The sequence below is a fragment of the Puma concolor genome, chromosome A1 (genome assembly GCF_028749965.1).
Source record: "Puma concolor isolate L17-30 chromosome A1, mPumCon1.1.hap2, whole genome shotgun sequence".
In the NCBI taxonomy this organism is placed as follows: Eukaryota; Metazoa; Chordata; class Mammalia; order Carnivora; family Felidae; genus Puma; species Puma concolor.
In genome coordinates, this window is record NC_141667.1 from 170,037,457 (window position 1) to 170,064,151 (window position 26,695).

Below are 26,695 nucleotides of genomic sequence, written 5' to 3' on the forward strand. Positions count from 1 at the left end.
GCCTCCGGAAGGAGCCAGCCCTGCCTACACCTTGATTTCACATTTCTCATCTCCCAAACTCTGAGAGAACACATTTCTGTTGTTTTAAGCCACCCCGTTTGTGGCAACCTGTTGCAGGCAAACTTATGAAACTAACAACTGTCCTATATTCTACTTTGGGGGGATGGTTAATGAAACTAATAGATACCAAAGGTTAAAATGTGGATGGTCTGAATTTGTATGTACATTCAAGTCAAAGAGGCTGCGTCTCTGAATCATAGAGGCACAAATTTCATCTCTCAACGCCCTTCGCTAATTCAGAAGAGTTTGCCTTTCATTACATAAAAATACTACTACTTAACAATTTTTAAATCAAGTTCAAACAGTAACAGAAAGGAGAGACCTTACTCTTAGCTTTAAAGTTGAAGAGCCAAAGGCTTTAAAGTGGACTAAATCCACCGTATCTCCAATCTCTACCTTTTATATGAATCTGAATCTATGTAAGTGGGCGTGGGGCTCTATGAACAAGAAGAGAGTCCTTTAAGTTCCAAGGCTGTGAGTCAGGATAAGCTAGGTTAGGCTTTAGAAATAACATGGAAATCTTAGTCCGTGGAAGACTGAGGGGACAGTGCCCAGCTTCCATCTTCCTCAGGGACGCAGGCTGCTAGGACTCAACAACCAAGCATACAGCTTGGTGGACGTGGTAGAACCCAGAAAGCTCACACTTGCTCTTATCACTCCCTGACCAGAAGTGAGGACCTCTCTGTGAGGAGACTATTCTCCATGGGTCTCTCGTGCTTCTCCACTTCTTGTGAGCACGGCACTGACTGTCTTTTGTTCTGGACTATTTTTCAAGGCTGTTTGCATAGCAATGTCTCCCTCAGAACAAAGGAAGGCATGCTCCCTGCCCATACAGACACTCGGGGTTCTCTGAACTAAACTCAGGCTCCTCTGCTATAACACACAACCCACTGTGCAAGCAGGTGTCCCCCTGCCCTCATCACACTGCCCTGTGGGAACTGGAGCTCAAGGAAATGGTGCAAAAATAATGATATTCTGGCTATTGTTATTGTTGTAATAAACCATCCATCTCAGACCCTGGAGTCTCGCCTCTTCCACCAGCATACATGACTATAATGGGTTAATCTTCAAATAGGGTAAAACCTCAGACCCTCCATTGTTCTTGACAGTCACTTCCATTCATAGATCATAGTCAGAACTAGTCATGTTCTAGTCATGTGGTCCAATCCTTCTGCCTTATTACTGAAAATGCAAATGACATAAATAGACTAAATTCATGCAATTATACAGTCTCACTCCACAGAAAGATGGGCAGAAGGTTTAAGCGGTACTTTACAGAGGAATAGACTTAATGGTCAATAAACATAAAGGAGCAATATATCTAGAAAAATATGTCCTACTTCATTAATAATCAGGATGTTAATTAAAACCACAATGAAGACACTACAGACACTGGCAGAAATTAAGAAGTCCGATAATATCAAGTACTAGTGAATATGTGGAACAGAGTGAATTCATTCACTGCATACTCCATGCACATCAACCCTAACAAAGCTTTTGCATACGTGCAAAGCAGGATACGTGCACTCATGGACATAAATGCTTACAGCAGCACTGAGTTACAGCAAAAACACTGGAGACCACCCGGGGGTCCATCAACAGTCGAGGTGGGCCTCACAAACAACACAGAACCAAATAACCATGCCATAGATGATTATAGAATATAATCCCATGCATTTTGAGCTTAAAAGCATGCAAAACTAAGCTGTATGATATTTAGGGGTGCATATATGTGGAAAACTTAAAAAAAAAGAGTGATAAAAATCAAAAAGTTCTTGGGGCGCCTGGGTGGCGCAGTCGGTTAAGCGTCCGACTTCAGCCAGGTCACGATCTCGCGGTTCGTGAGTTCGAGCCCCGCGTCGAGCTCTGGGCTGATGGCTCAGAGCCTGGAGCCTGTTTCCGATTCTGTGTCTCCCTCTCTCTCTGCCCCTCCCCCATTCATGCTCTGTCTCTCTCTGTCCCAAAAATAAATAAACGTTGAAAAAAAAAAAATTTAAAATCAAAAAGTTCTCTGTAAAGGGGGAGAAAGGGTATCTAGTAGGACTGAGAAGGAGCCCACAGTGAACTTCCAAGATAATGAAAATTTTTTTGTTGTTTTCAGAAGAACTCTGGTGGGTGTACATTTGTTTTATCTTTACGCTTTGTAGCTTATAAATATTTTTTATAATATTTATTTTTGAGAGAGAGAGAGAGAGAGAGAGCGCACGCGAGCGAGCAGGGGAGGGGCAGAGAGAGAAGGGGACAGAGGACTGAAAGCGGGCTCTGTATTGACAGCAGAAAGCCTGATGCGGGGCTTGAACTCACTAACCATGAGATCATAACCTCAGCAGAAGTCACACGCTTAACTGACTGAGCCACCCAGATACCCCAACAAATATTTTACAAATGTCCTTTTACACATACTTATAAATATTTGAAATATATAATAGTTTATATAATATTTAATATTTATATATCTAACAAAATCTAATTTTAATGAGATTTATTTTGCTGGACATGAAAATAACAAAATGGTATTTTTTAAAATTCAAAGTGTATATAAAAAAAAAAAGGAATGAAATTAATTATTTTGAAGTCTGTACCTTCCCTGAGTTGAAACAGTAACATTTTTGAAGTTTATCATTGCAACAAAGTACTTCTTAGTCTAAAATTAAACTCTTACTTGGGCGCCTCCTGGCTCAGTCAGTGAAGCATCCGACTTCCGCTCAGGTCGTGATCTCACCGTTAGTGAGTTCAAGCCCCACATCAGGCTCTCTGCTCTCGGTGGAGAGCCCACTTTGGACCTTCAGACTCCCTCTCTCTCTGCCCTTACCCCCTGCTCATAATTTCTGTCTCTCCCTCTCTCCGCCTCTCTTCTCTTCTCTCTCTCTCTCTCCTTCCTCCTCCTTTCTCTGTCAAAAATAAACATTAAAAAATAAATAAAATTAAGCTTTTCCTAAAAAACTCATAAAATTAAACTCTGAAGGTCATGTTTATCAATATTCAAAAGCCAACTTCTATGGAAAATTCCACAGGTATTCTCACAAAGGCAAAACAAAGACAAATGTGTATTGGGAAAGTCCTCCCTTTACCATGTGACCTGCTAATGTTCTTGCTCCTGGAGTGCAAGCTTTGGAACCTGCTTCTGCTTTAGAAAATTAGGACTAAAGCAGCACACCCTAGCTAGAAATGACCTGGAAAGTACTCTGTATCTGTCCTATTAGTCCCACTATCTCCAAACCCTTTCTTTCCCTCTTCCATCCTGGTCTATTATTGCTAATAGAAAAATGCATTGTAAACAAACTACACTGGTCATCCCAACCCAGGCGATGCAGAATTTTAGAGTGCTTAGAAACTGCACTAGAAATTGACGTTCCTTCTCCATACAAGCTGTATAAACAACGCGGACAGATGTTTGGGGAGGTTGTGGCTGTTTAGGGGCACGTGCGTATGTTTTAGGTGCCTGGAGTGGATGAAACTAAATGAGGTAAAGGGCATTTGCTGATGGGAAGAGCACTGGGCACAGCGGAAAACCCGAGCATGCTTGCCTGCTCTACGTACCAACTGGCTGTGATACCTTAGGCAAAACAAGCTGTCTTTTCTGATGCAAGTTCCTGGTCTGAGGAAGGGGGATTCACTCTAAGGTCCCAAAGTCCCCTACACTTTTCCATTTCCCCATTTGTTTCTGTATTTGCTTTCTTCCCATTTCTTTCTTAAGCCTAATCCTTAGGTCTCATGCCTGTCAATCTCATGAATTTCCTTGACAAGTATTTACTGGGTGCCCACTGTTCACTAGGGTGCTGTTCTGAGTGCTGGGTGGAGAGTGGGGAGCAGAACAGACCAGAGCCCTCTGCTCATGGGGCTTATCATAAGCAGTTTTTAAAAGTAAAACATTAAAGTACGTCAAATAGTGATAACTGCTAGAGAAAAAGAACAAAGTGGAGGAAAGGTGGTCAAAATTTTATACAGTGTGACCCGGAAGCCATCCCTGAGGTGGTGGCTGCTGTGTAAAAAGACCCGAAGAAAGTGAGGGAATCTCCCGTGCAGGTATGTGGGGGCAGACAGTCCTGGCAGAGGAAAGGCAGCTGAGACCCTGAGGTGTGTGCCCAACATGTTTGAAGAAGAGTGACAAGACCAACTAACTGGATTTATATTTCAAAAGATCACATTAATGGGGCACCTGGGTGGCTCCATTGGATAAGTGTCCCACTCTTGGTTTCGGCTCAGGTCATGACCTCACGGTCCGTGGGATCCAGTCCTGCATCAGGCTCTGGGCTGACAGCGTGGAGCCTGCTTGGATTCTCTCTTTCTCCCTCTGCCTCTCTCTCCCCAGCTCATGTGCGCACTCCCTCTCTCTCAAAATAAATAAATAAACTAAAACACACACACACACACACACACACACACACACACACACAAACGTCTCACACTAATGGTTAAATTAAAAACAGTCTAAGGACCAGAGGCAGAGGTGGGAAGACCGGTGACTGCAGTAATTCAGACAGGAGATGATGAAAGCTTTGGTCAGGATTGGGGCAGCTCATGTAGCCATTTTCGAGATAGGAAAAAATTGCAAGAGAAATGTTTTGGTTTTGTTTGTGGGTCTTGCCTGTTGACAGCTCAGTGTTCTGTGTGTGAGCGCTGAGAAATCGATTAGAATCCAAGGAGAGTTATCAAGTAGCAGCAACAGAAAAAGTGCCCTTTCCAGCATGAACACTGAGGTACAGAAAGACCTCCACAGAATACATTCTAGGAAAGATGCCCATGAGTTATTGCTGCATGAGAAGACGTGTAATTCTATTTCTGGAAGAATATAGGCGTATTTCATTCTATTGTGCTTTGGTTTACTGCATGCTGCAGATACTGTTTCTTTTTTCACAAACTGAAGGTTTGTAGCAACCCCGCATCAAGTGAGTCTATCAGTGCCATTCTTCCAACAGCACTTGCTCACTTCCTGTCTCCATGTCACATTTTGATAAGTCTTACAATATTTCAACTTTTTCATTATGACTGTATTTCATTATTACTGTATTGCTGTAACCTGTGATCGGTGAGTGATTACAACTCACTGAAAGCTCAGATGATGATTAGCATTTTATAGCAATACAGTATTTTTATTTATTTTTAAATAGTTTATTTATTCATTTTTAGTAATCTCTACACCCAGCATGGGGCTCAAACTTACAACCCTGACATCAAGAGTCACATGTCTGAGCTCTTCTGTCTGAGCCAGCTAGGAACCCCTAGGAATACAGTGTTTGAAAATTAAGTTACGTGCATTGTTTTTTAATTATTCTTAAAAAAATTTTTTTAATGTTTATTTCTTTTTAAGAGAGAGACAGAGCACGAGTGGGGAATACGCAGAGAGAGAGGGAAACACAGAATCCAAAGCAGGTTCCCGGCTCCGAGCTGTCAGCACAGAGCCTGACGTGGAGCTTAAACCCACAAACCGTGAGATTATGAGCTGAGCCAAAGTTGGAAGCTTAACCAACTGAGCCACCCAGGCGCCCCTGTGCATTTTTTTTAATATAATGCTTTTCACACTTAAGAGACTATTCTATAGTGTAAACATAACTTTTATATGTACTGGGAAACCAAAAAATTCATTTGACTCGCTGTATTGTGACATAAGCGTTCTTGCTGTACTATGGAACCAAACCCACAACAGCTCCAAGGTATGCCTGCATATCTACTGTTAATAATGAAAATACTCTAAGAGATGGGATGTATACTTCTGTGATAGTGAACTTTATGTGTCAGCTTGGCTAGGCCACAGTATCCAGATTTTTGGCCAAACATTATTCTAGATGTTTCTATGAAGTTATTTTTAGATTAACATTTAAATCAGTAGATCTTGAGTAAAGCAGATTACACCTCATAATCTGGTTGGGTAACATTCAATCAACTGAAGAAAAAGGACTGACCTCCCAAGCAAGAAGGAATCCTGCAAGCACATGGTCTTTGTACTTGAACTCCAACCATTTCCTGGCCTACTGTGCAGGTTTTGGACTTGACCCCTCTTCCTCTCTCTACACACACACACACACACACACACACACACACACACACACACACTCCTGGTTCTGTTTCTTTGGAGAACCCGAATACAATTTCTTAGGACATGCATTGAAATAATATTTAAATTTTTAAATTAAACAAAAGCATGAAATAACTTATCAGAAAAAATAACTATAAATCGCAGGTGCTATACTTAAAATTTATGTAACATAAGTCAAGTGCCTATGCATATACTACTACATATGCTTTGATACGTAAACTTTACTGTGTCTCTATATATAAACTATAAATGCACATTATTAGTAATGTCCTTCCTATCTCCATGACTACAAAAACACTTATCCTTTGATCCACGCCACAGGCCTCTCCTCTGATATTCTCAATAAACTCACAGGGCAAACAGAACTATCCAATGTGAATTTACAACCTGAATAAGGTACCCAAAACTATGAACAGACATTTTACGGATTATAAATGATACCTAGCAAATGAATACATGGAGAAACATTTGAAGACATAAGGAGTAAACAGAAATGCTAATTAAAATAAATAAGTTACCTTTTTTAACAGTTAAATTATTTTGAAAATTATAACTAATACTACTAATGATATGATTATTATGCTCGTTACTTTTACATTAAAAGTAAAAATAGTAACTGTAAATTGCTTTCCATAGATAAAGCTCAATGCTTTTAAAAATCATAACTACTACTAGTGAGAGTGCAAAGTGGTATGCTGACAATGACGAAGGGCATTCTAAAGAGATATGAGGTAACTGATAATGTGTACTAAGCCATAAAATTATTCATGGTTTTGATTCTATTCACTTAAAATTTTTATTTTAATGCTTATTTTTGAGAGAGAGGGAGAGTATGAGTGGGAGAGGGGCAGAGAGAGACAGAGAGGAAGAGAGAATCCAAAGCAAGCTCTGCACGGACAACACAGAGCCCAATGTGGAACTCAAACTCACAAACCGTGAGATCATGACCTGAGCCAAAGTCAGATGCTTTTCCAACTGAGCCACACGGGCGCGCCATGATTTTATTTAGAATGAGATATATTTCATACATTTCTGAACATGCTTGAAAATAATTCAAAATGTCAAAAAAGCAAAACCCATTAAGTTGTTCATTAGAACACCATTCATAATGGCAAAAACGAGGAGTAACTTAAATACCTAACAATTGGGATTCATGGATAAGAAAATATGTCACATCTACTCATCAGAATGTTAAACACAGCTCCAGTAAAATGATGCTGATATTTTCTAGCAATATGGAAAATGATTAACAGGATCTTAAGTGAAAAAAATCAAGATCCAAAATTATGTCTCAGTTCCCTTAGAAATGTGTACTTGAAAGGACCTGATAGAGAAAGCTAGAAGGAAAACTAAAGAGAAAAAAGCCATGGTCACTATTTTCAAAAGCATCTTAAATAATATGTTCTTATTTTTATAATAAAAACAGAGAGAAAATATTCAGTAGAAAAAAAGCACTTGAAATACTCAACAAAGTTCAAATAATAATAAAAAAAAAACACCTTTTCTCTCTAAAAAGAAATAGCTAAAACTATTCTATCACGGAAACGTGACGAACACATTAAAGAATGCATTTTCTTATACAAAGATACCTCATTTAATAGTAAAATAAAACCATGATGAAGGCAAGTTCAAATACATGGGCTAAAGCTATTTGAATGCTTTTGTTTCTCCGTAAATTAAATGATTATACAAAGTAATAATTCTTTCATACTTACCACTGTGCCAAGAAACTGAATGCTCATGTTTCCACCTGCTTCTCGAGAAAGACACTGGAAAAAAAGAAGTATAAAATGAATTTGCATCCACACAAAAATGTGTATTAGAATGTTTGTAGCAGCATTGTTCTGAATAGCCAAATAACCCAATGTCCATCAACCAGTACACAGATAAACAAAACATGGTATTTTCATACAATGGAATATTATTCGGCAATAGAAAGGAATGCAGTACTGATACATGCTACAACAGAAATCAGTCACAAAGGACCACATGTTCTACGATTCCATTTAACATGGAATGTCCAGAACGACCAAATCCACAGAGACAGGAAGCAGATGAGCAGTTTGCCTGTTCTTTGCAGAAGATCCGCAGCTACCCCAGAGACTTTCCGGTCATCACAACTTCCTCGGTTACGACAGGTTGCCTAAGAATACACCAAATATCACATCTTTTCTTTGGGGTAAATTACACCACTGGTCAAGGAAAGGAGTCAAAGAATTTTTCGATGACCCAAGAAATTAGGGGGAAAAAAGTGAAACTTGGGGCTTCACGGACCTGTCAACAATTAGGAATGAAAGTAATGAAGACATGCCTAAACTCTGGTTGTCCTACTGAAAAAAGAGACATGCTTATAACTTTAGAGCAGAATGCCAAATGGTAGAGATTGCCAAGGCCAAGTCTGGAAGAGTTAGAAAGGGTGGCAGATTCCACGGATGCATTAAAGTTGTCCAGGAGGGGCGCCTGGGTGGCGCAGTCGGTTAAGCCTCCGACTTCAGCCAGGTCACGATCTTGCGGTCTGTGAGTTCGAGCCCCGCGTCAGGCTCTGAGCTGATGGCCCAGAGCCTGGAGCCTGTTTCCGATTCTGTGTCTCCCTCTCTCTCTGCCCCTCCCCCATTCATGCTCTGTCTCTCTCTGTCCCAAAAATAAATAAACGTTGAAAAAAAAAAAAAAAAAAAAAAAAGTTGTCCAGGAAAGAGAAGATGCCCCTAAGGCTTCTTCAGACTGCTCCAGAAAAAACTAGACCTCATGCTTGGACAAGAGACATCTTCGATGGGCACCTGGGTGGCTCAGTTGTTTAAACGTCCAGTTTCAGCTCAGGTCATGATCTCACAGTTCATGGGTTTGAGCCCATGTCGGGCTTTCTGCTGTTAGCACAGAACCCGCTTCATATCCTCTGTCCCCCTCTCTCTGCCCTTCCCCCACCTGCACTCTCTCTCCCTCTCTCAAAAATAAAACATTAAAAAAGAGAGCCAGCCAGACAGACATCTTTGGAAGAATCATCTGTCACAAGTTCAAGAAGTGAAATTTGTACCTAACAAATTATTCTTTCCAATGCTTTATGTGGGACATTTTGACAGACTGAGACTCAAGAAGTAAGCCCACGTTAAAGCCAGGAAGAAAAGTTTAGGGAAATAAAGTAAGAAAAAAATTCTTCAGTAAGAGTTTCCACATCTTTCCAAAGCCCACAAGTCAAGTCTTATCTAATAAATCTGAACTCTTAACTTACCATTTTTTCTTGGATAACAGTCTATATACAAAAGTAAATATATGTTAAGGGGTTTCATAAAGAACTTATGTTTCCAGACAAATGACAATTTACTTATCGATTGGTCTAAGTATTTTTATGCCACGCTAATTCTGGAAGTGGTCATGCTTTTACCAAACTTTAAAAAAAAAAAATTAGGAATAAGGCACAGATCAAATTCCAGGAAAGAAAAGAAAAGAAAAGAAAAGAAAAGAAAAGAAAAGAAAAGAGAAAGAAAGAAAGAAAGAAAGAAAGAAAGAAAGAAAGAAAGAAAGAAAGAAAGAAAGAAAAGAGAAAGAAAGAAAGAAAGAAAGAAAGAAAGAAAGAAAGAAAGAAAGAAAAAAAGAAAGAAAGAAAGAAAGAAAGAAAGAAAGAAAGAAAGAAAGAAAGAAAGAAAAGAGAAAGAAAGAAAGAAAGAAAGAAAGAAAGAAAGAAAGAAAGAAAGAAAGAAAGAAAGAAAGAAAAAAGGAGAGAGGGAGGGTGGGAGGGAGAGAGGGAAGGAAGGAAGGAGAGAAGGAAAGAGGGAGGGAGGAGGGCTAAGAGGAAATAAGAAATGACCGCTAATTAGTATGGGGTTTCTTTCCACATTGGTGGAAATGTCCTACAATTGCCTGTGGTGACTACTGCACAACTCTGTGATGAAAATAAAAAACACTGACTTGTGCACTCTAGGTGAACCGTGTGGTATGTGAGTTCTATCTCAATAAACTTGCTATAAAAAGTAAGTTAGCATTTGTTTAAAATGACAAGAGGGACAACACAATTCTTCTATGGCCAGAGAGTAGTCAAAAAGCACCTCTATGCTATGCATTTATTTGTAAATAAAATAAGTTCAAAATGAATACAGTATGATTTATGCATATCTTGTTTGAATTTTAGTTTGGTAGAAATGATGACTAAATAGGTCACGAAAAGTAAATTATACCTTTTTTTTTCAGGTAATTCTCACCCATACAACTGCTGTGATATTCCTAAAATTCTTTCTTCCCTGTGCTACTCAGAGAGGGCCCAGTGGCTTCAAAGACCACACAAAAAAATAAAGCAATTCTAACTACGTAGCTATACATTTTTTTTAAAGTTCCCAGATGTGGCCCTCGAGGGAGTAGTGGCCATCAATCAACTCCATGCCGTGAACTATTACAGACATATCCTAATAGTATTCTTTTTAAACAAGTGCAGGTTTACCAATTCCAATCTTTTTTTAAAAATATTTTTAATGTTTATTTATTTTTGAGACAGAAAGAGAGAGACAGAGCATGAGCAGGGGAAGGGCAGAGAGGGAGACACAGAATCTGAAGCAGGCTCCAGGCTCTGAGCTGTCAGCATAGAGTCCAACGTGAGGCCCAAAGTTACAGATCAGGAGATCATGACCCTAGCTGGAGTCAGATGCTTACCCGACCAAGCCACCCAGGGACCTCCTACAAGTTCCAATCTTTAAGATCACCCAAGTCATAGAACCCAGAGCAAATCTCCAGAATTCAAGCTGAGCCCTTGGGTCCTTGATTGAGGGAAGTTAGATCAATAAGAAAGAAAGTAGTTCAGTGTACAATGACAACTGGTTACACCACCTGTAAATATTGCCCCCAGTGACTCAACACAATATGTGACAGTGCCTGGGTGGCTCAGTCAGTTAAGCGTCCGACTTCGGCTCAGGTCATGAACCCAAGTCTGAGCCCCATGTCAGGGTCTGTGCTGACAGCTCAGAGCCTGGAGCCTGCCTTAGATGCTGTGTTTCCCTATCATTCTGCCCCTTCCCCACTCGTGCTATCTGTCTGTCTGTCTCTCTCTCTCTCTCAGAAATAAATATTAAAAAAAAAAAAAAAAAAAAAAAAAAAAGCTACCTGACCAGCACACTCAAGGTGGAGAAAACTCAAAATCCATATTTTTATCCATTAATTTCACTTCTAAGAATTTATCCTAAGGGAAAAAGTCATGAATAGGAAACACACACACACACACACACACCCCACAGAAAAAAACCCACAGCTACACAAATGACACTGTAGTGCAGTTTCCAGAATCTAAAAATTTCAAGCAATCTAAATGATAAATAAAACAAACTGGTTAAATAAATTATGATATAATCCATGCAGCCATTAAAAAATTTGAGACATGAAAAATGTTTATAGTATATTTCTAAGTGCAAAAAAATCAAAATGGTATGTTCAGAATACATCATGTTAAAAGCTTCTATATGTTCAAGATAAAATTCTAGCACAAATAATGCACATAAAACAGTCAACTATTATTTCTGGGTGGAAGATATTAGTTGGCCTTTCTTTTTGGCTTACCTATTATTCCTATTCTTCCAAATGGACATACATAACTTAATAAAGGCAAAAAGAGAAATAATACAGAATGAAATAAAGTAATTTATTTCCCTCAATGTCCTAAGGGATTAATAACTGAGTCTTGAATCATGGGTTCTGACACCGGCACTTGTACTTTGGTCATCCATCCACTCATCCATCCATCCATCCATCCATCCATCCATCCATCCATCCATCCACTATATTGAGTTGAGCACTGCTAGTTGAATTAAGAATCATCCTCTAGGAGACCAAATGAAAGAAGAGAATTTGAAAAGAAATCATAGGGGTGTCTGGTTGGCTCTGTTGGTAGAGCACGTGAGTCGATCTCTGGGTCATGAGTTTGAGACCCACATTGGGGATAGAGATTACATTAAAAAATAATAAACATTGGGGATAGAGATTACATTAAAAAATAATAAATAAAATAAATTATAATTCAATATGATAAATCCATAGTACAAAATGTACAAAGTATTATAGGATAAGAGGCCAGACTAGCTAAATGCCCAGAAAGGTTAAGGAAGACTTGCAGATACACATTAGAGTTGGGTATTCAAAAATGAGCAAGCATTCTCCAAAAGGGTAATAAATGAAACACTTTTGGTCAGATGGGACTGTTTATGCAAATTTCAGATTAAGAATAAGCACGGTGATTTTAAGGCATGGTGAACAGTCCAGTATGACCAGAGATAGGTTTGGTTGATGGAGGGAAGGGGCAAGAAAGGAAACCACGAAGAAATTAGGGAGCCAAGTCCCATCCTGCACAGAGTCATACTTTACGAAGTTCTTATACTTAAAAACTGAGGAGTAACATGTTTGTTTTAGAAAGACTGATGGTCTAATGTGAGGTTGAGGGTACACCAGAATGGAGAAGGAGGTGGGCTGGGAGCACAAGGAAAAGGCAGCAGGTAGCAATCACCAGGTTAGTAGGGCTCCAATGCTAGAGGTAAACCCAACAGTAGAACTAAGCCTGTTTCATTCACAGAAACTTAGAATTTGGAAAGCAAACAGATCTCAAAATCTTCATCTTGTTTTACTTATGAGGAAATCAAAGGTACAGGGATGCCTATATTGCACTAGGAAAATAAGAATTCCAACCCAAGCAGTTGTGCAAGGTTTGGATATCCCCACTATGTGGGATGGAATATCTCTACAACATCAGGCTAAAGCATCACTTAGATGGTGGGTCCTTTAAGGACAAGGACCATTTCTAGCATTTCCTCCTTAATCCCAACAGCATGCAAGTCTGTGCCACAGAAATGGAAAATATTTAAATCAATCTTCATCAAGAATTCTGAATTTTTTTCATTCTATGAAAGAGAACAGTGACCTACACATCTCTCAATCTTCAACTGTCTAGTGGAAATTTTAGCTAGGGAGAGTTAGAAGTGTAGCTGCCAAGAAATTAGGGAAAGGCGTGTGATAGAGTGAGGATAGGCAGTCCAATAATACGCTGACTTCCACACTGCTGAGATTTTAAGAGTAGGGAGGAAAACACTCAGTGCAAGCGTCGCCATTACTATCAGCCCAGGACTCATCCCCGCAGTAGCTAAATCTTCCTTCCTCAGAAGCTCAAGGCAGAGATCCAGAATCCAGTCCATATTTACCAGGACAGAAGCAGCACAATTAATTACTGTAAGGCAGCAACAGTATCAATCATAACAGCTGTTCAGAATGAGAAATTTTCTGATTGAAAAGTATGGCCCTTATACTCTGGGAAGATGGCAGTGGTGGCATGGTTTCTGAGTCCTCTCCAGAAACACTGAAGAGGCCCAGTGGCAACAAATGTCCCTAGCACCCCAAATGTTGCCTACAAATACCGTTTCCCACTCCAAGAAATCAAGGCTTCTTGGCAGAACAGCTTGGCCCTGGTTTGAGGCAGAAATGAGGCTGCTACATCTTGTCATTTCAGAAAGCAAGAGGGCTATCAAAGACGGGGGGAGTCACACGAAAGGGACTTAGAAGCCAACCTGAAGACAAGTCCCTGGCCAAAGATGGCAAAATCTGACCATCACTAAGGTTATAACTGCAATGGATTAAAGCCAAGTATGTTTAAACCCATGACTTCAAAACAGATACCGGAAACAAAAACAAAATAACACCCTAAGTGAGTCACTTTTGGAGAACGATAGGGAACCAAGTCTTTGGGAACTGGGAAGTAAAAGGAAAGGATCCAGCATTTGTCTTGCCTTTTCTATGAAAACTGATCTGCTGGATAACCCAAGAAGTGGGTGAGGTAGAGCTTCTCTTTAAAGAATTAATCCTGATAATAAATTTAAAGAAATGACAACATTGGAATATCATCGTTTTGTAAACCTTAACGCATTTATTGATTGAAGCTTGAGCATCAACAGAGAAGTAAGCAGACAGTATGTGCCTCTTCCAGAGGCACACCACAGCATTTATGACTCAGTCTTGCCAAAGATAATGGCACCTGAATCTGATTGCTCCTCTAGATCCAAATATCAATTTCTAAAAAACAAAGGAGAGAGGACATGTTAACCCATACCACTGGAATGCAATCAGCTAAATTCTGACCATGGAAAATTGTATAGGACAAACCATCCTGTTCCTTCAAGAAATAAAATGCAAAGAATAAAAAAAAAAATTCTACAGACATTTCCCTCAAGCTACTATCCCATTTCTCCTTTAAAGCCAGACTCCTTAAAATGTTGTCTCTCTTCCTGGTCTCTGCTTTGTCACTTTCCATTCTCCTTTGAACTCATTTCCATTTGTTTCCCCCCCACTATTCATCTGTAATCACTCTCATCAAGATCACCTATGATTTCCATGTTGCTTTACCTATCAGTCGGTTTTGTCCTCATCTTACCCAGCAACACTACAAACAGTCAATGATTCTCTTTCCCAAACACAATTCTTTCACTGGCTTCAAGGATATCCATGCCCCTAGTTTATCTCCTACTTCCTTGGCAGCTGTTTCTTAGCCTTCTTTGCTAGCTTCACCTCTTCATTCAATTTCTACCTGCAGGAGTGCCCCCAGGGCCCAGTCCTCAGCTCTCTTCTCTTTTCCATCATGCTCTTCCCCTGTGTAATCTCATCTCTTCCTCCCAATCCTGATGCCCATCTTAAAACAAATCAATTTCACTAAAGCATAATTTAGGTACAAAAGATTGCATTCATTTAAAGGACAGAATTCAGTGACTTTTGACAATTTTGAGAAATCACCACCACAATCAACACAGAGAACATTTCCAACACCTCCAAAATGTTCTTCCTGCCCATTTACACTCCAATCCTGGTCCTTGCCCCCAGGCCACCATTGATCTAGTGTCTAATGCACAAGATCATTTTATTCACCAAAATGGACATACAGCTGTTTGAGTACCGTTTAAGAGAATTTCACATTAAAAGTCCTTAGCACTTTTGCCAAAAATTAATTGATCATCTATATGTGGATCTACTATACTTTCTTCTGTTCTACATATCTAACTACCAATGCCACACTGTCTCGACACTGCTGTTTCATAGTTAGTCTTGAAATCAGGTTGCATAATTCTCCCAACTTTGTATTTCTTTTTAAAAATTGCTTTGGCTCCTATGATTTTTCAGTGAACAGCGTCTTTTTTTTTAATAGTAAAAAACATGACAAAATTTACCCTTTTAACCAATTTGAAAATATACAGTTCAGTAGTGTTAAGTGTATTTACGCTGTTGTGAAACAGATCTTCAGAACTTTCTCATCTTGCAAATCTGAAATTCTATTCCCACTAAACAACAACGCTCCCTTTCCCTTCCCTGTGGTCCCTGGTAACCACCATTTTACTTTCTGTTTCGATGAATTCAACTGCTTTAGGTGCCCCATCTAAGCGGAATCATACAGTATTTGTCTTTTCTTGTCTGGTTTATTTCATTCAGCATAATGTTCTCAAGGTTTAATCATGCTGCAGCATGTGACAGGATTTCTTTCCTTCTTACGGCTGTAAATTATTTCACTGTATGTATATACCACATTTTATTTGTCCATACATCTGCCGATGAACATTTTGGTGGCTTCTACCTCCTGGCTATCCTAAATAATGCTGCAATGAACTGGGGTATGCAAATACCCCTTTAAGACCCTGCTTTCAATTCTTTCAGATATATATCTAGAAGTGAGATTGCTGGACCATATGGTAGTATTATTCTTAATATTCTGAGGAACCCTCATACTGTTTTCAAGTTGTGCCATTTTACACTTCTACCAACAATGCACAAGTATTTTAATTTCTCCATGTTCTCACCAACACCTATTCTTTTCTGGGTGTGTTGTTGTTGTTGTTTTTGGTAGTAGCCATCCTAATGGATATGAAATGATATCTCATTGTCATTTTGATTTACACTTCTAGGATGGTTAGTGATATTGAGCACATTTCCATATGCTTATTGCCTGTTTCTATATCATCATGGAGGAATGTCTATTTAAGCCCTTTGTCCATTTTTAAATCAGGTGGTTTTTTTTTTTTTTTAGGTTGTGGGAGTTCTTTATATATTCTAGATATTAACCCCTTATCAGATTTATGATTTGCAAATATTTTCTCCCATTTTGTAGGATGCCTTTTCACTCTGCTGTGTCCTTTGATGCACAAACGTTTTTTAGTTTGATGTAGTCCCATCTGTCTTTGTCTTTGTTGCCTATGACTTTGGTGTTATATCCAAGAAATCATTCTCAAGTCCAGTGTCATGAAGATTTTGACCTCCATTTTCTTCCAGGAGTTTCATGGTTTTAAGTCTTACATTTAGGTCTTTAATCCATTTAAGCTAATTTTTGTTTATGGTGTAAGATACAGATCCAATTTCATCCTTTCGTTTGTGGCAGATCCATGCTTTGAGAGAAAATCTACAGGCTTATGACTACCGAATTTATGTTTTCAACTCCCATTTGTCGTCTGAGTTCAAGGCTCATACAGTCAATAGTTAACTGGACATCAACACTTGGATATGTAATGTACATGTTAAACCTACCAAGTCCGAAAAGTATTACTGATTTGCCTCTCCAAACCTGTTCCTCTCCTAACCGCCCCCGCCCCCACCGCCTGACCTAAGTAAGACCATTGTTCACTCGGTCGCTTAACCCTTCATTCTTTAACTTCCTTCACACTCAAGTATCTGAACCTGTGGATCCTTGCTGCCTTCCTACCCAATTAGATGTCAAATCAGTTCACTTCTCACCATCTCTACTGCTACCATCTTAGTCTAATCCAAGGACTGGCAAACTCCTTCCATAAAGAGTCATACAGTAAACCTTTTAGGCTTTGTGAGGCAAAATTGAAGGTATTATGTAGCTAGTTAGAGAACAAGAGAGAAAACAGATTTTCACAACTTTTGGGGGGACAACATTCCAAATATAATAAGCACCAGTTTTTGCTAATACTAACACGGAAAATGGAATTCTCTTATTTAGAGATAAAATTCTGTTTAATTGGGCCTCAAAGTTAGTGTTCCCTATCACCAAAGTCAATGGCAATTATACAACTGTTTAATGCTGACCTACAGTGAGATTTTACTGATTTCATCTTTGACGATACCTTTTCCCAGAGACAGGTACTGCCAAATACTAACAATAATCCATGGGTAAGGGATATTACTTGAGCATAGTCGTTGCTTGGAAGGGATTTATAGAATTTTGTTAAATTCCTCTCTTGATATTCGCCATTAGCCTAACATTACATTGCAGTTTGATCACTTCCAATTTTAGGCTGAGTGGAAGATCCTCAATTGTACAGTGAAAAGGATTTTCACATATGGAAATTTCCTTTGCTCTTGCACTGACGTTTGAAAACTGCTGCTGAAGCTAGTTCACTTCTTATTTTAATCTTCTGACAGCCTGGGAAGTGTAAAAAGCAGCTAGACAAGGGAGCCTGGGTGGCTCAGTCAGTTAAGCATCTGACTTTGACTCAGGTCATGATCTCGAGGTTCACAAGTTCGAGGCCCACATCGGGCTCTATGCTGACAGCTCAGAGCCTGGAGCCTGCTTCGGATTCTGTGTCTCCCTCTCTCTCTGTCCCGCCCCTGCTCATGCTCTGTCTCTCTCTCAAAAATAAATAAATAAATAAATAAACAAACAAACAAAAAAAGCAGCTGGACATTAACTGTGATTCAAATGTTAGTTGTTGTCAAAATAATGTTACCACAGTATAAATTTTGTATGTAAGTGCTGTTTTGTCTTACAATTTTAGGTTGAATTCATTAATAAACATCAAATCTACAGCATGAACTAATTTTCAAAGCTATCCGATGTTTGATAACAGTGGCTGAGAGTGGTTCTTCTTGTTTAGGAACATGTAAATCTTGGTTCTGCGCTAAAAAAAAAAAATCACAATAAATTTTACCACTGCTAAGCCAATTGAACTGCTGTGAGATAGCTGGAAAACTGGGACATTAAGGTTTTACTTAAAAATTCCACAAGCAGTCGGAGGAGGGAAGATGGCGGCGTAGGAGGACGCTGGGCTCACCGCGCGTCCTGCTGATCACTTAGATTCCACCTACACCTGCCTAAATAACCCAGAAAACCACCAGAGGATTAGCAGAACGGAGTCGCCGGAGCCAAGTGCAGACGAGAGGCCCACGGAAGAGGGTAGGAAGGGCGGCGAGGCGGTGCGCGCTCCACGGACTGGCGGGAGGGAGCCGGGGCGGAGGGGCGGCTCGCCGGCCAAGCAGAGCCCCCGAGTCTGGCTTGCAAAAAGCGGAGGGGCCTGACGGACTGTGTTCCGACAGCAAGCGCGACTTAGCGTCTGGGAGGTCATAAGTTAACAGCTCTGCTCAGAAAGCGGGAAGGCTGGAGGACAAAGGGAAGGAGAGCTGCTGAGCCCCCGGACGACAGAGCTCAGTTTGGTGGGGAACAAAGGCGCTTGCCAGCGCCATCTCCCCCGCCCATCCCCCAGCCAAAATCCCAAAGAGAACCAGTTCCTGCCAGGGAACTTGCTCGCTCAGCGCAAACACCCAACTCTGCGCTTCTGCGGAGCCAAACCTCCGGCAGCGGATCTGACTCCCTCCTGCTGCCACAGGGCCCCTCCTGAAGTGGATCACCTAAGGAGAAGCAAGCTAAGCCTGCCCCTCCTGCCCCTGTGCACCTTGCCTACCCACCCCAGCTAAGACGCCAGATCCCCAGCATCACAAGCCTGGCAGTGTGCAAGTAGCCCAGACAGGCCACCCCACCCCACAGTGAATCCCGCCCCTAGGAGAGGGGAAGAGAAGGCACGCACCAGTCTGACTGTGGACACAGCGGTGGGCTGGGGGCAGACATCAGGTCTGACTGCGGCTCCGCCCACCAACTCCAGTTATACACCACAGCACAGGGGAAGTGCCCTGCAGGTCCTCACCACGCCAGGGACTATCCAAAATGACCAAGCGGAAGAATTCCCCTCAGAAGAATCTCCAGGAAATAACAACAGCTAATGAGCTGATCAAAAAAGATTTAAATAATATAACAGAAAGTGAATTTAGAATAATAGTCATAAAATTAATCGCTGGGCTTGAAAACAGTATAGCGGACAGCAGAGAATCTCTTGCTACAGAGATCAAGGGACTAAGGAACAGTCACGAGGAGCTGAAAAACGCTTTAAACGAAATGCATAACAAAATGGAAACCACCACGGCTCGGATTGAAGAGGCAGAGGAGAGAATAGGTGAACTAGAAGATAAAGTTATGGAAAAAGAGGAAGCTGAGAAAAAGAGAGATAAAAAAATCCAGGAGTACGAGGGGAAAATTAGAGAACTAAGTGATACACTAAAAAGAAATAATATACGCATTATTGGTATCCCAGAGGAGGAAGAGAGAGGGAAAGGTGCTGAAGGGGTACTTGAAGAAATAATAGCTGAGAACTTCCCTGAACTGGGGAAGGAAAAAGGCATTGAAATCCAAGAGGCACAGAGAACTCCCTTCAGACGTAACTTGAATCGATCTTCTGCACGACATATCATAGTGAAACTGGCAAAATACAAGGATAAAGAGAAAATTCTGAAAGCAGCAAGGGGTAAACGTGCCCTCACATATAAAGGGAGACCTATAAGACTCGTGACTGATCTCTCTTTTGAAACTTGGCAGGCCAGAAAGAATTGGCACGAGATTTTCAGTGTGCTAGACAGAAAAAATATGCAGCCGAGAATCCTTTATCCAGCAAGTCTGTCATTTAGAATCGAAGGAGAGATAAAGGTCTTCCCAAACAAACAAAAACTGAAGGAATTTGTCACCACTAAACCAGCCCTACAAGAGATCCTAAGGGGGACCCTGTGAGACAAAGTACCAGAGACATCACTACAAGCATAAAACATACAGACATCACAATGACTCTAAACCCATATCTTTCTATAATAACACTGAATGTAAATGGATTAAATGCGCCAACCAAAAGACATAGGGTATCAGAATGGATAAAAAAACAAGACCCATCTATTTGCTGTCTACAAGAGACTCATTTTAGACCTGAGGACACCTTTAGATTGAGAGTGAGGGGATGGAGATCTATTTATCATGCTACTGGAAGCCAAAAGAAAGCTGGAGTAGCCATCCTTATATCAGACAAACTAGACTTTAAATTAAAGGCTGTAACAAGAAATGAAGAAGGACATTATATAATAGTGACAGGGTCTATCCATCAGGAAGAGCTAACAATTATAAATGTCTATGCGCCGAATACCGGAGCGCCCAAATATATAAAACAATTACTCATAAACATAAGCAACCTTATTGAGAAGAATGTGGTAATTGTAGGGGACTTTAACACCCCACTTACAGAAATGGATAGATCATCTAGACACGGTCAATAAAGAAACAAGGGCCCTGAATGAGACATTGGATCAGATGGACTTGACAGATATATTTAGAACTCTGCATCCCAAAGCAACAGAATATACTTTCTTCTCGAGTGCACATGGAACATTCTCCAAGATAGATCATATACTGGGTCACAAAACAGCCCTTCATAAATTTACAAGAATTGAAATCATACCATGCATACTTTCAGACCACAATGCTATGAAGCTTGAAATCAACCACAGAAAAAAGTCTGGAAAACCTCCAAAAGTGTGGAGGTTAAAGAACACCCTACTAACGAATGAGTGGGTCAACCAGGCAATTAGAGAAGAAATTAAAAAATATATGGAAACAAACGAAAATGAAAATACAACAATCCAAACGCTTTGGGACGCAGCAAAGGCAGTCCTGAGAGGAAAATACATTGCAATCCAGGCCTATCTCAAGAAACAAGAAAAATCCCAAATACAAAATCTAACAGCACACCTAAAGGAACTAGAAGCAGAACAGCAAAGGCAGCCTAAACCCAGCAGAAGAAGAGAAATAATAAAGATCAGAGCAGAAATAAACAATATAGAATCTAAAAAAACTGTAGAGCAGATCAACGAAACCAAGAGCTGGTTTTTTGAAAAAATAAACAAAATTGACAAACCTCTAGCCAGGCTTCTCAAAAAGAAAAGGGAGATGACCCAAATAGATAAAATCATGAATGAAAATGGAATTATCACAACCAATCCCTCAGAGATACAAACAATTATCAGGGAATACTATGAAAAATTATATGCCAACAAATTGGACAACCTGGAAGAAATGGACAAATTCCTGAACACCCACACTCTTCCAAAACTCAATCAGGAGGAAATAGAAAGCTTGAACAGACCCATCACCAGCGAAGAAATTGAATCGGTTATCAAAAATCTCCCAACAAATAAGAGTCCAGGACCAGATGGCTTCCCAGGGGAGTTCTACCAGACGTTTAAAGCAGAGATAATACCTATCCTTCTCAAGCTATTCCAAGAAATAGAAAGGGAAGGAAAACTTCCAGACTCATTCTATGAAGCCAGTATTACTTTGATTCCTAAACCAGACAGAGACCCAGTAAAAAAAGAGAACTACAGGCCAATATCCCTGATGAATATGGATGCAAAAATTCTCAATAAGATACTAGCAAATCGAATTCAACGGCATATAAAAGGAATTATTCACCATGATCAAGTGGGATTCATTCCTGGGATGCAGGGCTGGTTCAACATTCGCAAATCAATCAACGTGATACATCACATTAACAAAAAAAAAGAGAAAAACCATATGATCCTGTCAATCGATGCAGAAAAGGCCTTTGACAAAATCCAGCACCCTTTCTTAATAAAAACTCTTGAGAAAGTCGGGATAGAAGGAACATACTTAAAGATCATAAAAGCCATTTATGAAAAGCCCACAGCTAACATCATCCTCAACGGGGAAAAACTGAGAGCTTTTTCCCTGAGATCAGGAACACGACAGGGATGCCCACTCTCACCGCTGTTGTTTAACATAGTGCTGGAAGTTCTAGCAACAGCAATCAGACAACAAAAGGAAATCAAAGGCATCAAAATTGGCAAAGATGAAGTCAAGCTTTCGCTCTTTGCAGATGACATGATATTATACATGGAAAATCCGATAGACTCCACCAAAAGTCTGCTAGAACTGATACATGAATTCAGCAAAGTTGCAGGATACAAAATCAATGTACAGAAATCAGTTGCATTCTTATACACTAACAATGAAGCAACAGAAAGACAAATAAAGAAACTGATCCCATTCACAATTGCACCAAGAAGCATAAAATACCTAGGAATAAATCTAACCAGAGATGTAAAGGATCTGTATGCTGAAAACTATAGAAAGCTTATGAAGGTAATTGAAGACGATTTAAAGAAATGGAAAGACATTCCCTGCTCATGGATTGGAAGAATAAATATTATCAAAATGTCAATACTACCCAAAGCTATCTACACATTCAATGCAATCCCAATCAAAATTGCACCAGCATTCTTCTCGAAACTAGAACAAGCAATCCTAAAATTCATATGGAACCACAAAAGGCCCCGAATAGCCAAAGTAATTTTGAAGAAGAAGACCAAAGCAGGAGGCATCACAATCCCAGACTTTAGCCTCTACTACAAAGCTGTCATCATCAAGACAGCATGGTATTGGCACAAAAACAGACACATAGACCAATGGAATAGAATAGAAACCCCAGAACTAGACCCACAAACATATGGCCAACTCATCTTTGACAAAGCAGGAAAGAACATCCAATGGAAAAAAGACAGTCTCTTTAACAAATGGTGCTGGGAGAACTGGACAGCAACATGCAGAAGGTTGAAACTAGACCACTTTCTCACACCATTCACAAAAACAAACTCAAAATGGATAAAGGACCTGAATGTGAGACAGGAAACCATCAAAACCTTAGAGGAGAAAGCAGGAAAAGACCTCTCTGACCTCAGCCGTAGCAATCTCTTACTCGACACATCCCCAAAGGCAAGGGAATTAAAAGCAAAAGTGAATTCCTGGGACCTTATGAAGATAAAAAGCTTCTGCACAGCAAAGGAAACAACCAACAAAACTAAAAGGCAACCAACGGAATGGGAAAAGATATTTGCAAATGACATATCGGACAAAGGGCTAGTATCCAAAATCTATAAAGAGCTCACCAAACTCCACACCCGAAAAGCAAATAACCCAGTGAAGAAATGGGCAGAAAACATGAATAGACACTTCTCTAAAGAAGACATCCGGATGGCCAACAGGCACATGAAAAGATGTTCAGCGTCGCTCCTTATCAGGGAAATACAAATCAAAACCACACTCAGATATCACCTCACGCCAGTCAGAGTGGCCAAAATGAACAAATCAGGAGACTATAGATGCTGGAGAGGATGTGGAGAAACGGGAACCCTCTTGCACTGTTGGTGGGAATGCAAATTGGTGCAGCCGCTCTGGAAAGCAGTGTGGAGGTTCCTCAGAAAATTAAAAATAGACCTACCCTATGACCCAGCAATAGCACTGCTAGGAATTTATCCAAGGGACACAGGAGTACTGATGCATAGGGGCACTTGTACCCCAATGTTCATAGCAGCACTCTCAACAATAGCCAAATTATGGAAAGAGCCTAAATGTCCATCAACTGATGAATGGATAAAGAAATTGTGGTTTATATACACAATGGAGTACTACGTGGCAATGAGAAAAAATGAAATATGGCCTTTTGTAGCAACGTGGATGGAACTGGAGAGTGTGATGCTAAGTGAAATAAGCCATACAGAGAAAGACAGATACCATATGGTTTCACTCTTATGTGGATCCTGAGAAACTTAAGAGAAACCCATGGGGGAGGGGAACAAAAAAAAAAAAAAAAAGAGGTTAGAGTGGGAGAGAGCCAAAGCATAAGAGACTGTTGAGAACTGAGAACAAACTAAGGGTTGATGGGGGGTGGGAGGGAGGAGAGGGTGGGTGATGGGTACTGAGGAGGGCACCTTTTGGGATGAGCACTGGGTGTTGTATGGAAACCAATTTGACAATAAATTTCATATATAAAAAAAAAAAAAAAAAAAGAAAAATTCCGCAAGCAGTCATAGCAAATAAAAACAAATGATTGTGGCTATATTCTGGTAAAACTGTATTTGTGGATGTTGAAATTTGAATCTCATATACTTTCCATGTGTCATGAAGCATTATTCTCCTTTTAATTTTTTCCAAACATTTAAAAATGAAATAACCACACAACTTGTGAGCCATACAAAAACAGGCAGTGGGCTGGATTTGGCCGACTCCTGGTCTAAGCCATCAGCACCTCTCACCTCCATGACTACAATGTCATAAAAATGGTTGTCCTACCTCTGCCACTGGTCCCCTGTGGTCCATCGTCCCCAGAGCAGTGATTTTAAATCACATCACATCATTCCTCTACTCAAAACCCTTCAAAAGCTTCACAGTTGGAACTGAATAAAACCCAAACTCTTTGGCCTACGAAGGCTCTATATGGTCTAGTTCCTGCTTCCTTCTTGCACTCTCCTAAGCTACACTCAAGATGCTGGTCTTCCCTCAGGCCTCTGCAAAGACCAAGTTTGTTCCTGTCTCAGGGCCTTTGCATTTACCATTTCTGCTACTTGGGACTTTCACACTTTTCATTTTTGCACGGTTGCCCCCCCTTGTCCTCAAAGGTCTTCACTCAATGTTAGCTATTCAGAAACTACTTTTTTTCCTTTCTAAAAAAATGTTTAATGTTTATTTTTGAGAGAGGAATAGTGTGCAGGGGAGGGGCAGAGAGAGAGGGAGACACAGAATCTGAATCAGGCTCTAGGCTCTGAGCTGTCAGCACACAGCCTGACATGGTGCTTGAACTCACAAACTGCCGAGATCATGACCTGAGGCAAAGTCAGACTTAACTGACTGAGCCACCCAGGTGCTCCAGGAAATGACTTTCTAACCACCCTACCTCCTCTACATACTTTCTGTGAATGATCCTGTTTCAGAGCCTTTATCGACCTTCTTCGTACACTAATTACGTTATTTATGTGTTTACATGTTTGGTATCTACATCCCCCTGTAGTAAATGTTGTACATGTTGTGAGGGGGACGATGACAGGAGGAAGAGAGAGAAAAAAGGAAGTGCCCAAATCTGATACAGCTCAGCAATAAGGACTGATATAATGAAACATAGGGAAAAAAAATTTCATCCACACCGAGATTGATCTCTGTACACAAAAGAGGAATATAGAATTTTCCCACAGTTTACAATTAAGACAATTAGGTTTTAGAGTTCACCAAGAGCAAAGTATCAGACCTTATAAACAGTCTGAGGCATGCCAAAACAAATAGGAACGGACCATTTGATTAGCTAATAACAAAAAGTAGAATAAAATAAAAATTAAGACTTTTATTTTCATGAAATATATTCCATCCCTATTAAAATACTTTCTCCAAGTTTTTATTTTACCCTTTCTCCTATTTTAAGTGGTACTTCATAGCTAGATAAAAATTTCCTTCTGTTCTTATATTGATACTCTGCTCCAACATTTACAAAATACACACCTTTTTGTTTCTTTAAAGAAAAGAATATTTAAGAAGACTTTGATTATCAAAATGACTTCAACATTTGTGAGAACCAAATTCATACAAATTAGCAAGGCTGTTTGTTCACTCAAAAAAGGCAAAACATTCACAAAATAACAAATGTTCCAAAAATACCTCCCTGGTATAATAAAATCAGAAGCAATTTCACCTTTAAAAGTAATCTCACTGAACGGTGAGAGGAAGAAATAGTAATAGTTTTCTTTTCCCCTCACTGATTTCCAACATGATAATATGTTGTAAAGGCCATTACTGGGGGATTTGTCTTATCGGTCTCCAGTGTGGCTGCCTGTATTATTTTCCACATTTACTACCATCAGTGTTTATACTATTGAAAATTCTCTTCTTCTGGCAGCTACTAAAATATAATTTTCTAGTAAACAGACAGTAGAGGAGAAAAAGAATACGTGAGGGGAGTGGGGGAAGATTCAGAACGACATTTTCCCATTATAGTAAATATTTAAAAGCAACTCCAAATCATAATGCCACTAGAGACAAAAAAAAAAAAAAAAAAAAAAACACACACACACACAAAACAAACAAAAAACCCAAAACAAACCAAGACAAAACAAAAAAACACTAAGCTTCTAAGACTACATTTCAAAAGCAGGTAAACGTGTCAAAATTAATATTTTAAAGTATAGTTGTAAATACATCCCAGCTGTTAAATTGCGATTAAATTTTTTGAAGCATAGTGAAAGGAGTTATTTCTGTGCTCCTGGCAGGCTTGTTTCTAAGATGTGTAACTGTAATTGATGTTTTCAGGAGTGTGAAAAGGAGATGGTTAATAATTACTCTCTTATTTCCTACTTCTTTGGAAAAAAAAATACCAACCTCCACTTATTCTAGGTTATATATTTATATATTCTATACATCCTAAATAGATGGTTCCATATTACATTTGGTAACTCTAGAGTAATCACATGTGTATAGTACAAAATAACACCTAATTACTTCTAAGGGGATGGGGAGAAACATCTAAAACCCATGGAAAACATTTATTTTGGGACTAAAAACATAAGATGATCACTTCCAAATCCACTTTTTTTGGTACTGGCAAAGTATAAGCAAACAAGGAAGCCCCTTCATTTAATTTTCTAATTAAAATATCATTAAAATATTTACTTTAGCATCTATATTCATTTATATAGCATCTGTATACATTTACACAT

The 26,695-nt window shown here is 39.7% G+C and overlaps 1 protein-coding gene across 9 annotated transcripts in view; it reads right to left on the reverse strand.

Annotated features, from left to right (window-relative positions):
- The window catches only part of PCCA (propionyl-CoA carboxylase subunit alpha), a 435,628-nt gene that overhangs the window by 64,948 nt on the left and 343,985 nt on the right, over positions 1-26,695 (reverse strand). For all 9 annotated transcript variants that reach the window (XM_086708562.1, XM_086708568.1, XM_086708558.1 and 6 more), the window contains one exon: positions 7,813-7,866. In XM_086708562.1, coding sequence (XP_086564688.1) covers positions 7,813-7,866 — 54 coding nt within the window. The remainder of the gene's footprint in view (positions 1-7,812; positions 7,867-26,695) is intronic.